This window comes from Hoplias malabaricus, chromosome 3, assembly GCF_029633855.1.
Source record: "Hoplias malabaricus isolate fHopMal1 chromosome 3, fHopMal1.hap1, whole genome shotgun sequence".
Classification (NCBI taxonomy): domain Eukaryota; kingdom Metazoa; phylum Chordata; class Actinopteri; order Characiformes; family Erythrinidae; genus Hoplias; species Hoplias malabaricus.
Window position 1 is genome coordinate 44,185,860 of NC_089802.1, and position 17,232 is coordinate 44,203,091.

Consider the following 17,232-nt stretch of genomic DNA (forward strand, 5'->3'; position numbering starts at 1 on the left):
TTCATTTTACTGTCCACTGGTGCATGCTGACATCCAAGGAAGATTAAGAAAAAAAATACTGATTAATAGATTTATTTTTTTAAAAGGTTGTTGTGAGACCACTTATGTACAGTATGAACAGGGACATAAACTGACAAAAAAGAAAAACTGGACAACAGTGACAGGAAACCCTGTTTATCACTTTTTGCCCATTGTCACAACACAAACTTAGTAATAGTTTACTTACTCTGTTTCAACACTGATTTGTAGTTTTCTGAGTTAATTAAAAAGACAGCCAATATTTCACACCAATGTGACTTAATTCATGTTAAACTCAATTATAGATGTGCAGTTTTTTTTAGTTGTCTACTTTGGTGTTAAACTGTATAGGTTTCATTGTAGAACAGCCCAAATTCAGTGAAACCAGCATCTATGTACAGCTCTTATAAAGGTTTCTTGACTTTTTGTCCCTCTACTCAATTATTGGTAGTTTGCTCAAGCACGTTTTTAGGTAACTGCCCAGTTTTATCAGTTGCTATACTGGACTCTATTGTGGACGAGGAAAGGACAAAAACAAATGCAATGATATATATACAGTTTCAATAGAGTTTACTGAGAGCCAAAGTGACCCAGATGTATATCTTCATATTGATTCAGAAGATGAGAAATGCCACAACATTGATAATATACAGGAAGAGGAAACTAACAATTTAAGCACAAACATTATTTACATTCATTCCATCTTTGTCCATCAAAATTAGAAGGGGAGACATTCATTGCCCTTTAGAGCCAATAAAACAAACAAATGCAACATTGACAGGGTAAAATCAATCAAGGTACAGAACAAAGTATATGCAAAACCTATCTTTAAAGATCGATATGAAAAACCTAATGCAATAACAAAGCTAGGTGTTATTTCTGATTGTGAAGTATCTGATCATGCAGAAGAAAAACTGAGAGGGGAAAAAACAAACAAAAACACAAAAGGAGACTTATAAAAATAACGAGTCATTTGCTGGTTACACTATGCATTACTGTTCGTACACAGCTACTTTTACATACAATATAAATTTCTCCTCTTTTATCACTTTGGTTTAGTTTAAAATGACTTCTATTTTATAAATTGCAATATTCATAAACAGATTTGTTTAAAAATGTTAAATTAAAACAAATAAAACATGGAAAAAAGACATGTACAATACTTTTTTTCATAAGAACTCACTTTAAAAAAAAAATCATACTTCATAATGTTTCTCTGTACAATATCTACAGTTTTGCTGGTGACAGAAAAAACACCTCATGAATGAGAAATCCATCTGGTGTTTGATGCTCAAATGAGGATTTAAGGTGAGAAGGGGGAGTAAAGGTTTACAACGTTGAGCCATTTTATATTATGAATCTAAGCAGAACATTCTACCACTTTAACTGCAAGAAGGAGCCTTTTCCTAAGCCATTTGGAGAAAAAAAAGACTGGTATATACAGAGGGAGGTGAGAATATACAACAGACAAAATAAGATACTACATTTTAGCACATATGATCCCAAAAAACTCAACCACATTAGTGTGTTACTATTTGCAATAAAAAAAAAAGCCAATGAGAACAAGAAATTTCAGAAATCCGTCAAGAACCAATGGGGAGGCTGTATGAAGTCTTTCACTTCTTTGCTTTTTACCATGTTTTGTTAAATTACATTCAATATGCTGCCCAGTGATAAGGATTAATCTCTTTCTGGAGTAAACAAAAAGAAGTATGAGCTTATCTATAACATCCTAGAAGAACAAAAAAAGGTAGCACTTCTAAGCTATTGTACTCTTTTGATTAATGTTTTGGTTAAGTATGGAGAGAAACATCACTATTGCTGACATGCAATATCAGTCCACATATAAACTTTCCTCTTTTTATTTATTTATAGTTTATCTATTGCTTGCTCTTCTAAACTTGAGTAGACACTGATGAGTAGACGATTCAAAAATTAGCAGGGGTGGCACATCATGAGCTGGAGCACATAAGTATATCCAATGATGAATCTGAAACATCAGGACATTTCTCTAAAGGTCTTTTGTTAATGGATCCTGTTTGTCACAGTAAGACATACAAAAGCTTTCGCAAGCACTTTGAGTTTACAGCTCAAAAGTGATATAAAATGGTGAACCATTTTACTACAGACAAGTAAACAATGTCAGTTGGATTTATTACCAACCTCTGTGCATATTTTAGGAGAAAAAAAGTAAACCAAAAGTGGAAAAGTGAATTTTGGAATCTAATTTACAAAACATACATTTTCTACCTAAAAACTGTCAAATCTGACCTTCTTTGCCATTTTTATTTCTTTTGCAAATGTTCAATTTTGTAGACCAATTTTAACCCCAGGAGATTTTAGTTCTGCTTCTGTGCCATGTTACAAGAGGGACCATTAAGACTTGCAAGGGCATTCGGAGGAGCATCTACAGCACATGGGAGCATAAAATGAACTGGCTCTAGCACAGGTAACAACTACAAACAAAGCCTACAACTACTTTGTAATGTGCATAATTTTAAAGGCTTATAAACATAGCTGCCTACTTGCTGGTCCACCTCCCATCTGTTGGTGTGAACAAATGACTAACAGACCCAAACACAAAATACACAATTTGAGACTTGTGTGAGATGTCACCATCCATTTTCAATGTTCGATTCTCAACCTGACAAACCCAGAGCTCTGCCAGGGAACAAAGCACAAAGATAAAAAGGCCAATGAAACAAAAGGACTTCACCAGAATTACCATGTCTTATACGACAACAACGGTAACAACAATAAATTGTAATAATTAGTGACCAAACAATCACTGCATTGTTTTAAAAAAACCTAAACAAAAACCCCCAACAACTATGACAACAATAATAATAAAAACCCATAATAACTTTTTAAATAGCTGAGGCAGAGAAAAGAAAATGAGTCTCTCTCATTCTCTCTCCTTCGTTCTTTCTCAAGAATCCACTGAATATGCTGAGAGTCAGTCTCAATCCATCAGCACCATTTCAAAGCCCACTCTCACAAACACACACACACACACACAGTTGTTTAAACATTTGCCAATTCAGGTGCAGTCTTGTCTACAGGACTGCTGTTGTCTCGACTCCCTGGAGCGTCCAAGCTGCCTGAGCGCTCGTGGCCTGGTTTGGAGTCTCTGTCTCCGGCACTGGCGGAGGAAGGTCCAGGAGACGACAGCGATCGTCCTGAGACCTTAAAGGCTGCCAGCAGCTCCTGAGTCCTCTCTGTGCTGGGCTCCCACTTGGCAAAGCCAGCATTGTTCTGCAGGAAGATGACTGCTGTTCCATGAATGGCCTTGTAGTACACCTCCTCTCTATAAAAAGTAACAAAATAAAAATGATCATGAAACTGATCTAAGAGTGTGTCACACCTTAGACACACTCTGTTACTAGAATACAAAAACTAAGACTTGCTGTATAAAGTAACACTTTTCTTCATGTGTTCATGTAATTTTTACATTGGATTCCTGTCATGTTTCATTTCCAGTGTATAAACAATTTACACATTATATATTTATTATCAGGTACAATTGCCTCAGAAGTCCTAAAAGTTTGAATTAATGTATTTACAAACACTACCCATAATAATTAAATTTCTGAACACAATTTTTTGTTGTATTACAAAATTGTACTCAAGTTAGAAAATGTGTATTCTTCCGCCGCGCACACCAAACACGAAGTTCGCGTTACGATGTTTACGAGACAAAACCACTTAAGTCGAAACAAGGCTTTATACAATATTTATACAATAAATAGGAGATGTGTCATAACCACGAAACATCGTAACTTGGGACTGACGTAACCCGAGGACCTCCTGTATATACTATTCAAATTAAATTAATACATTCTTACAGCCAAATCTGTCCTGAATTTTAAAAGTGAAAGGCCACGCATAATTCTGCAGTAGCCAGAAAACTTCTCCCTTCCACAGTGGTGCAAACTTTCATATTAGTGTTTAATTTTTCTTGTTTGTTTATCTTGCATATTTGATAATGTCAATCATCGCGTTGTAAACTAAATGACGAACTTAACATTAATAAAAGTCAAGAAAGAATTTGAAAACAGGTAAATAATAGTGAATTCAGCGAATCCAAATTTTGTGTGGTGGTGGTGGGCGTGATCAGCCTGACCTCTTGCAGATATGTTGAGAGCCGCAGCGGTATTCATGCTCAAATGCTGGAACTGTCATTTGGTGCCTGCGGAACTGACTGTTCTCCATCCGTGTCAAGGCTGGGGTCGGGGGGTCGCGCCATTCAGGAACAAAGATGATGAAAGACAGTGGCTCAGTGGAGTTTTCGAGAAGCTCCTACATGAAAACAGTGAGGCAGTGATAGAGTAGAGAAATAGAAGTCAGCATTATCAGCTTTATTATAATGATGTTTCCAAAAATATATTTTCACTATTTTTAAATTCATTGCATAAAAAGACAGAAGATATCCCTTAAGAAGTTATCATTTTAAACCTAACACATAAGTTAACATAATAAATATTTTAAAATTTAATATAATGACAAATTACTTTTATATAGAATTATAAAATCTAGGCAAACCTTAAATTATAAAAAGAAGCAGAATCTGAGTTATTGATGTAAATACTTTGTTTACTATGACAATACATTTCCAAATGCTGTATTAATTTATTGTCCTTTTTGTATGACTGTTAGAGAGTAACTCAAAAGTAATGAGTGGTGACTACTGTTAAAAACAAAAGTTCTTCTAAGGCAGAAAAACTATGGTATTAATAAAATTTCGCTTACTTCAAAGTGTGTGACCATGGCATCCATGAGCTCCTCACAGAAAGGTGGGTTGGCTTCAAAAGAGCCACTGACGGGACAGAAGCTCAGGAACGGCCTAAGAGTAATGAAAATAGAAATTAAAAGATTTACATTTAACACACGGTAATTCATATTCAGAAAGCACTGATCACTGAATGCATAAGAACATTTAAATGACACTTAGCAAGCACAAACCCTCGAGAGCCGAAGAAGCCGTCAATGTCAGGGAAGGCAGAGCAGAACTGCTTGAAGTAGCAGTTGAGTGGTGAGGCGAAGCACTCAAAACTGACCCCAAACTGCTTGTTAAGGGCCTCAAACACTGGCACGGGCAGTGCCCCCTGTAGGCCAGTCCCATCATTCACGCCAGACCCAAACATCACCTGTAACAGAATTGTAACATGATGAAACACAAAAAACAAACAAGGTCTCAGAGGTACAAGTATGAAATGCATCTGCTTACCTGGTATCTCTTTATAAGGCACCACACACGTGACAGGAACTTCTCAAATCTGGGATCATCAATACAGCTGTACCTGTACAGGAGCTCCTGTAGCAGGGGAGTCTTTGTAAGTGCTCAAAAGTGTTTGAATTCAATAATAAAATAGAAGTCCACCAATTTTTTTCACATAAATGTATTTACAGCTTGGCTCTAATGTAATCCTACTTAACAATTCTCACCAATTTATTGAAGTGGCCACGATTGACCTTCACCATTTCTCCTTTATAGCGCAAGCAGGCAATATCATTCTCAAAATGCAGCTCGACACGGGGCTGTGGGGGTGATGGGATGGACAGCCGGACTGGAAAACAATACACCAACCTGTCCTGCACCTCTGTACTCTCCACCCCATCCACTAAACAATAAATAGAGTTTATTAGGGTAGATTTGATGGTTTATTTTTGGGATTTGTCTTTAATTCATTTGTAAAGAAATTCAAACAAGTTCTAAATAACTGATAGTCAATTATTAACTTTTTCAACACATATAAACAACGGAAACAAAATTTAAAATTATATAAACACTAGGGGTGGGCTTGTTTGGTACTAACATAGTGTCTCAAGCCTGCCTAATACCTCCATTTCAAAATCCACATGTTAGGAACATATACAAATTGCAGTATGTTAAGATAGCTAACCAGCATGAGTTAATAGTGCACTATGTGGTAGCTGTAAATATGTGATACATTATTTTTGAGCTTGCATTCTCAGCCACTCTATATGCACTACTAAATGTATTCATTATCATTACCATTACTGCATATACTTGGAATTATAAAACATTATTAAAAAAAACACTTTAGATATTTAAATTTAAGATACATTAAAATGTTGGATACATTAAACAGTTAAAGCAAGAGTCAGAGTTAAGTTTACCTGCTATGTTGCACTCTTTTAACAGGTTGAGGTGGGCCTGACGTATTCGACGTACATATTCTGCAGAGATGTGGTAGATCTTAGAGCAGATCCCCTCCACTGAGTCCTTAGCTACAGCTGCCACGTGAGGACCACACTGCTTCCGTAGGTGTTCCAGGCGATCCTGTGAAAAACAGCAGAGTTAGTATATAGGCAAAGTCAAACAACAAGGGGTAAATGTATATAGGGAAATGCAGAAGATACCATGTAGTCTTCTTTACTGGCAGAGTGGTCTCTCCTCAGCCAGTTCATTGTGTCTTCTACGTTCCACTTCACAACTTTTCTACTGTCAGGTGTGGCGTTTCTGTAGACAAGTATTTGCTGGTGTTTCATCATCTGTATTTTTTATGTCCACCTTTCACTAATTTCAGTATAGTTTATACAAGAATAATCACCTTGACTCAATCATTTTCTTGGCTGCCTCGGCATATTTGAATAAAAGTTTTCTGGCCTCCTCTTTGTATTTAATACGAGAGAGCCTACAATTCCAGAAAGAAAAAAAAATGAATATATTACATATATTTTGAAGAAAAAAACCTTTTAAACAAGATTCTGACCTGATTGGGATGTCGTTCATGACTTCTCTGAACATAGAAGGGGAGACAGCAGGGTCGCACTCGCTGGGGAGCAAGGGGTCCACTCCTTTATCCACTACCTTCCTCTCCAGCAGCCAGCGATTGAAAGATTCCCGTGGTGGTTCTATTCCTACAAAGTGCAAATCAACCTTTCAGTCAGGTATTTGAATCAGACAATTCCTGTGTGTGCCTGGAACGTTTCCCTTTAATTGATATCTTTATAAACAACAAACAAACAAACAAAAAAAACATCTCATCCATTTTCTAGCTATATTCACATTTTACACCATGTATGAAATAAAAATAACAGTAATAATAACAACAGCAATAATCATTTTACTATCAGAAATAAGTGTTTTAATATTATTTCTAAACATAGAGGCCCACGTTGTGCAGGCAATTCTGTGACAAGTAAACCAATCATAATCAAGATGATGTCTTCAAACTATATAATGCTGTTATTAGGTCCCGTCTAGCAGCCAGCACAAAACCAGTAAAAAAGACACTAGTTTGCTTTGAAATAATTTTAGCTTGACAAATGTTCTCAGCTTAAGCATGGGACAAACCAACCAAACAATATACTGTGTTACAAATATAATGTAGCTAGATTTGTACGAAACAAAATTCACGGAACATTTAAAAACATTCTATGAAGTAATTAAGATATTTAAAAACACAAATGATAATATCACAAATGTCATATAGAAACACATTATGGAGCAGAGTATTATGTTAGCAGTGTTTTAATAATTCGTAAAAATGAATGTTTTATTGTCTTAGATTTATAACTTTCCAAGAGCATAATTTTTTTAACAATAATCACTGATACATTGAAATGAAAAGCCTATTATGTATCACTGGAATACCTCATTCTCTCTTTAGAAAAGCATCACTTTTGCCCCGTAGTGCTGTCTACTGGCACGTTGTAAAGATCTTGCAGACTTAGTAATTGCATCCCTACATTGACCATTCTCCCCCTAATACATTACTAAGAAAGTGTGAAATTAAGTCTAATCCAAATATGACCAGACTCCTGACCAAGACTCCTGACCAAGAGGTTACATTTGCCTTTAACTTGCAACACCACGTGAACAAAAATAAGCTATATATTGCTAAAAAAAATCTAAACTCCGACTCATAGATTGTCATACAATATGCTCCAAAAAGCACATTCCAAAAGACTTAGTTTTTTTGCGGCATTGTATGGATACAACAAAGAATAGATTTAGCAATTTCTTCTAAGCTGAGCCTGACACTTATACCTTTTAACAGACTGGGGCAATCTCTACTGCAGGAGAAAGATTTTCTGACTGGCCTAAGTTGGGTAAGCTCAAAGGTATGTACATACCCTCTCGCTGGGAACACAGCTCGTGGTAGTGCTGCCGGAGTTTGGTTGTGAGCTGTGCACGCTGCAGCTCAATCTCAGGATGGGGAGGAAGGTAGCTGTAAGGGGCTCGCTCTTTGATCACTGCATTAGTCTGAATATCCAGGTCCCAGTAGATCCTGAAATATGTTACAGATATGGCCCAAGTGTGACATACAGAAAAATCCTGCTTAAGGACAGAGTGATCAGTTTGAGGCGTTGACTGAGTGTACTTACACAGATGGCCGGTATGGGGCTGGGGCAGGGGTGCTGGGTTGAGCTTGTTTATCATCTGTGGTGGAGTTCCACGGCTTTACTCCAGGTGTGCTGGGTGAAATAGGGATTGTTGGTGTGGTTGGAGTAACAGGAATCTCAACCTGCATAGGATTAAAAAAAAAACTATTGTTTTATTGAAAGGTCTGAATCAGCAAGTATAAGAGACAGGTCACCAGCGCTCTTCTCAGTGTCATTTCAGACTCAGCTATCAGGTAAGCTCTAATGTCCAGTTTATTCAAACACAGTTATCATTTAAATGTTGTTAGATTTTAAATAAACATGTACTTATATAGTCATAACAATTTTACCTAAAAATACAAAATGCTAGCAACAAATATATTCATGTGGTGATATTTTATTTGTGCAGAATGTGTGCTCCTATGCTTCTGTGGAATGCTTTCTGTAAGGTTAAAAAAGACCTTTGGCCTCTTGAAGCTGTTAGGACCGCCTTGGAAGGTCTCCTCTGAAGGGCGTCTCTTGCGCTGCCCATTGCCTAGCCCGGCATCCACGGTCCCCTCGCCTGAGGCAGGAGCTGCGTTCAGGCCCAGAGGATCAGACTGAAAAAACAGAGTTAAAATTAGAACAGTATCAGTACTGAAACACTGCCTGGTCACAGATGCATGCAAAAAAAGAAAGATGATCAAAGACTGTCAACAACACCCCCACTGAAGCACTTCTGCTTAAAGGAACCACAGATAAACGTGCTGATTGCATCTTCAGTCCTAAACATAAGAATCTTTCAAATATACAGCAGGACATTGACTGACAGGCTACCTATGGAAGCAAATCTGTCTCATTACATTTTGAAATATTACCACCTTTGAATTTCCACCTCTGAATATTTTGCTTTTAAAATTATGCATCTGAATATAATTGCTCTTGAATAGAACTCGTGAATTTTCAAGAACACGTTTTCACTGTTAATAGGTTAGAATTTATTAATAGGTTAATAAATTCAGATAAAAAAAATTCAAGCTCAAAAAAATTCAAACAATGTTTCGAAGTTGCTCAAATTCGGTAGACTAAATTCAGATACCAAAATACGAGTTACAAAAAATTCAGAGTTTACATCGGGGCACTTTTTTTTATTTTCCTAATTATGACTCCACATCACAGTCATATTAGGTTCAGTACTCATTTATTTAAATATTTTTTAAATGATTTCATTTATAATCAGATACACAGACTGAAAGAAAGCTTAGAGACCAGCATTTGTATATTTATATATTTATTTATTCATTATTATTTTATGCTTTTAAAGTGAGATGTGGCACAAAAACCAACAGTGTTCAACAGGAAACACGGTTATTTTCCCTTAACAAATCCATTTTGCTAAATGGTCCATGGCTGAAACTTATGGTTTTAGCAGCAGTTGTAAGAAAATTCTCTTGAAGGAGAAGAACAAAAAAATAGAACACTTTGGTCCAGTAGCTACTTACAATTACGTCATGCTGCCCGAGGACTGGCATCTCCCACAAAGACTGGTTGGTGAAGCGGTTAAAATAGTACGGCCGGTTTTCCCTCTTGCTCCAACATTTTGCCCACCCAGCTTGAATCAGCTCATCTGAAAAAATGACCAAAATTACTTAATTAATTGAAATGGTTCTTTTTTTATATATTCAGTCTTCAATGTGTGTTATTCACTGATGGAACACATTTTAATTTAATGGACTGCTATTACATTATAATACATGACAATTTTGGGCATCCTTTTAAATCATTATAAAATATTGTAAGTTTATCAAAATGAAAATGCTGAAATATGTCATCTACATACGTATTCAGACTTTTACATAGATCTTGGCCGCGATGACAGCCTTAATGTCTTCTTGAAAATTATCCTACAAGCTTTCCCATCTTTCTTTTGGAAATTATGCCAGAAATATTCAAGCTCAGCCAGGTTGAATGGAGAACAATGCACAGAAACTTTCAGATCTTTCCAGAAATGCTATATGGGGTTTGGTTTTCCCAAATCATTCTTGTATTTTCTTGGCTGTACGTTTTGGTTCATTGTCTTGTTGAAATGTAAAACTTTACGTAGCCAGAGAGCTTGAGTGATTTTTGCTCTAAATATTTCAGCATCCAACCTCCCCACTGTCCCTGTCAAATAAAAACATCCCCAAAGCAAGACGCTGCCACCATTGTATTTGACTGTAGGTATGGTATAAATGAGGTGAATCTCAGTGCCTGGTTTCCTCCACGTGTTGCTGGGAGATGTGGCCAAATAACTCAGGCCTGATAGAGCATACCTGAGGATTTTAATTTTCAAGATCTAAGTGTCATTCAGGTATCTCTTGGCAAGCTCCCAGAGGCCTTTTAGTTAGGAACGTCTTAGATCTTGTCACTTTACTATAATGACCCGACTGGTGGAGCGCTACTGTCCTACTGTAAGGATTACCCATCTTCACAAAGGAACTCAGTCTCATTCATAGTGACCATTAGCACATTTACATACATAAACCAAGCAACTTTTACATGTTTAAACATTAAATATAAGGATCTTTATTAGTCACACTTAGACTCTAGTCAAGTAAAGCATCCCAAGGGCCACTCATAAAATAGGATGCATATGAGCCCAGGTTTGAGTGTCTTAATAAGGTTAACATTAATTAGATAATGCTTGGTGTCCCTGTAGCTGAATAGTATTTTTTTTATTTTTTTAAATCTAATACAATTGTTTACCCGGCAAATATTTTAATGTTAAAATGTAACAATATTTACACGCAAATGTTTACCATGTTGTTTAGATGTACACACCTGGTAATTCTTGGATGGGTTTGCTAGTGGAGGGTGTGAGGGGATGTGGCTGTGAAGAGGACCCAGTGGGAGACATGACCATTCCTGAGTCTCCCTTTTCCGTTCCGTGGTTTTCACTCGTCATAGCTCCTCATCTGTCCTGCCTTTTACACAAACACTGTCTCATTTTCCAAAGCAACTGAGGGTATAGTTATTTGTAAAATACTTCATGTAAATATTAGCAGTTCATAGTGAAGTAATTGACTTAAAATGTAAATAAATTAATAATAATTAAAAAAGTGAATCAGCTCAAACTCAAAAGTCACAATGAAAAAAATCATAATGCTTCTTTTGTTACACTGCCATTGATATACAACAAAATGCATAGATGTTACATAACTTCATACCTATATCCCCATAGGTGTGTGCTTACTCTTTTCAGGGTTTAGTTTTGCATGGGCAAATGACTATCCCTCCTGAAATACAAGTCCATCCAGATAATATGTACTGTCATATTCTGTGGCAGTCAGATTTGTTTTTTATTTTATTATTATTTTTTTGTGAAAGATCTGATTTTATATTCAGTACTACCCTTGAAACAAACCGTTTTTTATATTTGTGACAAACAAATTATTTACATATCAAAAATTATATAATAACTGAATATTTGGGCTTAGTGAAACACAACCCAAACAAATTTAATTATTATTATCATTTCATTTATTAATGGCATATATTTTCCAGACTAATGAAGAAATATGCTAATTAGTCTGCAGTTAAATTACAGTGCTTACAGATATTAATGAGCAGGAGGACTTTATTTCATTGAAAGAAAACCTGATCCCACTATCAGGGTTTCAATTGAAACATTGGAAATATAAATAAAACTCTTTCAACAAGAAAATCCAACACCAAAGCTGAATTCCAAAGTCTAAGAAGCACCCTCAGAAAGACAGGTCCTCCGTAGGACAGTCCTCTGAACACTGGCCTGTAGAAGCTGATAGCTCTCTTAAAAAGTACAAATGAGGTGGCTTGACCAACCATGATTTCTCAGTTTAGCGAGATAATTCTGCCTTAATGTGTCCAACAGGAAAAAACTGAGGGACTTTCCTATTTGACAGTCTTCAACTCTAGACTTAAGTTACCTCATAAATCCTGCTTTGTGTAACACCCTTAAGGAGACAATGTTTATGACGGAAGCATAAAAAACTTCCCTGAATGAAAGAGGGAATACATTTAGAAAATATATATAACCACCATGGAGTATAAATTACTGGATGAAAATGACATTCAGTAAGAGTTCAAGAATATGCGTTGGCCAAGGGGATAATGCTGGGAATTTTGTCTGGTGTCATTCTCATGAAAGCTATACAGAAGAATATTTGAAGAAAACTTTCATAATTCCTTATGACATATGCTATGGGGTTGTTAGGTTAGGTAGGCTAGGTAATAGACCTATGTTAGGTTAGGTTAGGCTATGTTAGGTAATAGACCAAAGGAGATGGCAATCACTGCCTCAACAGGTCTGCATTGACATTCTGGATATTGTTCTCATTTAGAAATAAAGCAGTTTTGGTGATGATAAATTGTTTTTCCAAGATGAAAGTTAATCTCGCCACAGAGCAGAATGAGAGGCAGAACCACAAGAAACAGTTCACTTGCCAATGTTCCTCTACTCCCAGAGACTGAGCAGCACAGTCAGTCCACAAGGCAGGTCACACACATCTGAATGAGATGCAAATGTACAAATTGTGTTGCCAAAGACATGTTTCTTTCTTACTATTCATTTATTCCCTTTTCTGAACTCCTGAACTGAGAACATAACTGATTGAGACATTCAGATTTATTTGAACAGTAAACACGTCTTATGAATGTATGACAAGGGACAGAAGGAGCAACTGGACCCGGAAACGGAAACAAGCCGATTGTACTTGCATTAATGACACAGTGATTGTTGATCATTTTTTCTTCAACGTTGAAGGAATGCATAATTGAACATCTACATAATCGGGAAATAAACAGGCCATTAATTCACCTAATTTAATTTAATGTGTTTGACATTTGCAAAACCACAATTATCAGATGGATGACCGTCAGAATATTAGGCTATTACTGTTGTGTATCATATACATAATTTCTTAATTTGAGACAAAATTAAACCCTGAGGAAACCTCCAACAATTGTGGTTATTTCACATTTGCAAGGGGTCATTTAGGATTTGTGTTTAGCATTTAGTTAAATAAGACAGTGATTGTCTTTCATTCACTGTCTGTAACCGAAACTATCGCGATATATTTCTGTCATATCAGGCAGCCTTTTACACACGTAAACAGTTGCAGTTGGATGCTATTTGGCCTCATAAAATGTGAATGACATCCAAACATATATATAATGAGAATGACATCCAAAGCTATAAAGGCTAGTATCTCATAAACAGACAACGTCCTGGTATAAAATATGAGGACGTTAAACAGGCTACGCATCGATGGAGTAACAGCTTTAGAAAGAGGCGCCAAAACATTTCATTCATGAAGGGGGCTGTCCACTCGCAGAGCTAACGTTAACACTGGAGCTACTGTAACATTAGGGTACAATTTAATTGGTCCTTGTTGTATATTAATGTTTGTTATGTATTCTGTGGGTAAAAGCTGGTGTTAAATAATATTAATGAGACTAAATGTGATCTGCAACTCGCCTACAGAAGAGTGGCTTGTGCCCTGTAATTAAATTACTCGAAAACAACTCGTCCGTGATTAGCCCGCTAGCGCGTACGTCGATGAGGGAGTGTTGATTTTTTTTATTATTATTATTAAAGGATCATTTCGGAAAAGATTTATAACGTACGTGACAGCTTATGTTTGCTGTTCGAGTAACCGTTACAACGATTTTTAAAAATGATAGCGAACAATTGTCGCTGCCTTTAAAAATGGTAAAGAGCGCAAATGATGGTACGCATGCGCCTCTCGTCCAGCGGCCGAAAACAAACCCGGAGGAGGAGGGAGAGCTCCGGGCACAACAAAGGCGACAGACATCGGCGGGGCTGAGAATACGTGTGGGAGAAAAGAGGCAAAACATGCGAAAATAAGGGGCCTTTCGGAACCAAATGGCCCCCCAAATCATCGAGGAGAAACTGGGGCACACGTACTTGTGCTCATAAGTGGTGGAAGTGGAGGATTTAACGTTAGGTATCCCCATTATAACGCCATATCCTCAATCTCTTACACACTCGACTTTAGGCGCGCACTTTCGGATCAAGGGAATCTCTCCACAAAATGGCGGGCTGCGGAGAGCTGTGAAAGCTGGAACTGGGCGCTTCTCATTCGAATTGTCCGTTCCACCTTAAGCGGTGCAGCAGTTCCAGTCCGACGCGCCTTCCATTTAAGGTGGAACGGAAAATTCGACTCGGACGCCAGGGCGAATACGAAGCCCGCTCCAGCCGCGCGTAACATTTCTCCCATTTATTCAATGAGCAGTGCAGATGTGCACGCTTTAACCACACAGCCGTGTGCTCCACACATTCTGCCGCACGTCCGTCGCCGCGGCGCGCCACTTTAATGCGTGAATGTCTTACCTCGGAGAGGTTTTTGGGAGTTGTGTACAGGCTCAGCTCTATTCAGTCCGGACCCGCCTCCGCCTCTCCCTCCCCACCGACTCCGCCATCTTGTATCGGGCTCGCAGACGCGGGCAGTGCGCATGCGCCGCCTCTACTCTCCCGCTCGGCCACATAACGGCGCCATTTGTAGAAGGGCATAAAACGACACAGTGGCTAAAATGGGTTCATGCTGCTCCGATACCGTGGGGGAATAGTAAGCAAACAAGCTACAAATATATTTATTTTGATCATAAGTATTTGTCCAAGGCGCACACAAAACACAAAAATTGTAACCAGACGAATTCTCTTGCAGCCCTATATACTTACTACATTTCCCACAATGCTCCTACGTCCTCCCAACAACGGTTTGATTTCCCATAGTGACCACTGAGTAGGCTAAATTCAAAGAGCTCGCTTTAGATGGACATCAGCATCTCTGTCATAGTCCTTTAACAGCACGAGTAGACACATTTACGTATTCAGCTACCTTGCTAACTAACCAGCAAAGTGAGCTTAACAGCTGTTTATATAGTGTTTATATATTTAAAAAGTGTCTGTGATCAAATAAAAGCTCATTTTCTTTTCTAGTAATACTGTTGTCAGTATTTTTCTTTACGTCTATGGGTTATTGACCCGTTCTGTAAAACGTTTTAAACCTAAACCTAAAGTAACTACATCCTTTGTTTTCTTCAAGAGTACATATGTATCTCTTTGTAATTATTATAAAACAGGCCATCACAGTGCAAAGTTGTGGTCAGTGCTTTTTAATAAATACTGTGCAGTATGATGATATATCACATTTGATTTTATTAATAAACTGAATTTGTCAGTGAGAAGCCCTTGAGTTTTTTCACCCTATAGATCTACATGTTGTTGACATCACTGAAGTGTAGATTTTGAGAAGGATCACATTGCAATTGGTCTCCTTGCATGATGGAAACAGCTTCAGAGTATATTTAAAACTTTGTCTAGAATGTAGAGGGTGTAGTTACCACAGGATTATTGCACAGTATACTTTAAATGAGTCGGACAATGTAGCAGTATTTATTATAAAAGAAAAGCTTGCAGAACCACGATGTTGTAAAATGTACTGAAACTTGCTGATTCAGAACAGCTGTAGTGACAAGAATCAGGCATCTGAAGCAATTTTGTCTATAAAAGCTCTCTTGCAGAAAATTATCACTCTTATTTCTAGTATGCATCCTAATTGTAACATTGATTTACTGTAGATTTTCTTAAATGATAATTTTTTTGAAACACAATATTCTAACCATTATTTTTATTGCCAATTATACCAGCCATCACTTCTTTGTGAATTGTTGAAATGCCCCTGCAGGAGAACGCTAACTACCCAATTCTGTTATGTTAATTAACCAGTAACTGCACTGTCTACACACTTAGTGATGAAGTTAACGTTATCCTACTGACAGGATGATTATTCTTTATTGGACCCCCAGCCTCGACTGACAGAGGCATCATTGGGGATAAAACTCATAATTTGCCAACGGACAGTTTCACCTCTTGATGAGAACAAACTAAGCTCTAATGTACATTTACGTCTTAAAACGCAAATATATTTCATATAAATACATGAGACACAAGTCTGTTTAAATGACTATTACGTTGCTTGTCATGACATCACAAAAACAGAATACATAAAACATGAAATGTTCTACTTTTGCAACTAAAATTATATACGATCAGTTTAAAGCTTATTAAAGTTATTTAGTTATTTGCATACTAAAAAGTGCATTTTGAATTATAGGGGAACTTTAAAGCATCTTGTGAGAATATGGTGTATGACTTGAAAGAGGGGCTTGAGGGCCAGCTGAGGATTTACTCTACATACTAGTCACTCATCCACCTGGTACAAAGGGCTGTGATGGAAAGCAGGCTTCGGGCAGATTTTCCCCCCAAGATGGTCTCACAAACCAGAATAAAGCTGAGATGAACACTATAATTAGCCAAAACTTTATTTAAACTTGACTAATCCTTGGAACCATGTAATTTGCCATTCCTTCACTCATTTTTTTTCTTAAACTTACCATTAACATACACCACCTTTGACCTCTGTGGTTTAAAAAAAGGCTTAACCATATAGTTTATGGGACTTTAAACAAGCTCCCAAAAAGCTATAAAGTAATTTAAGGGTCACTTTCAGAATTAAAGGGTAGCACTGCATTTCTGTTAAAGGTGGAATCAGCAAAACTAAATATGAAAAGTTAGCAGCTTCAGAGTACACACTTGTACTTTTTAAAGTTAAGCTCACCCCAGTTGTGAGATAATGTGTGAAAGTTTAAACCCACTGTCCGTTAATATATTCGTCTGCTTCTTTAAATGGCACTTTAGAGTAAATGCTGACATACCGTGTGTGTTTATGAAAGAAAAGACTGTCATTACTGTAGCCACAAAGGCGTACGACAGCAGGCAAAGATGGGAACACCCCTTTTCCCAACCTGCCCATATAAATTCTGAACAACATGAAAGGGGGA

The 17,232-nt window shown here is 37.2% G+C and overlaps 1 protein-coding gene across 2 annotated transcripts; it reads right to left on the bottom strand.

Annotated features, from left to right (window-relative positions):
- Positions 1–192: 192 nt before the first annotated feature.
- On the bottom strand, positions 193–14,825 carry pcif1 (phosphorylated CTD interacting factor 1). 2 transcript variants are annotated; one of them, XM_066666258.1, is made up of 16 exons: positions 14,720–14,825; positions 11,170–11,312; positions 9,852–9,976; positions 8,832–8,969; positions 8,374–8,513; positions 8,122–8,276; positions 6,756–6,903; positions 6,594–6,677; positions 6,403–6,502; positions 6,160–6,322; positions 5,464–5,639; positions 5,246–5,332; positions 4,981–5,165; positions 4,768–4,861; positions 4,142–4,317; positions 193–3,325 (listed from the first exon to the last, which is right to left on the bottom strand). In XM_066666258.1, the coding sequence occupies exons 2-16, from the start codon at positions 11,291–11,293 to the stop codon at positions 3,043–3,045; spliced, it is 2,178 nt and encodes a 725-aa protein (XP_066522355.1). In that variant the 5' UTR covers positions 11,294–11,312; positions 14,720–14,825; the 3' UTR covers positions 193–3,042. The 2 variants fall into 2 exon arrangements, with proteins under 2 accessions (XP_066522355.1, XP_066522356.1); XM_066666259.1 differs by having other exon boundaries at positions 14,294–14,770.
- Positions 14,826–17,232: the final 2,407 nt, after the last annotated feature.

What these genes read in the sequence shown, in the direction of transcription:
- pcif1 (XM_066666258.1), bottom strand. Translation starts at nt 11,293, where the DNA reads ATGACGAGTGAAAACCACGGAACGGAAAAGGGAGACTCAGGAATGGTC. An exon ending in TCGGGCAGCATGACGTAATT is followed by an intron (nt 8,970 to 9,851) that starts GTAAGTAGCTAC and finishes CTGTTTTTTCAG; the next exon opens with TCTGATCCTCTGGGCCTGAA. An exon ending in CCATGGTCACACACTTTGAA is followed by an intron (nt 4,318 to 4,767) that starts GTAAGCGAAATT and finishes GTTTTCATGTAG; the next exon opens with GAGCTTCTCGAAAACTCCAC.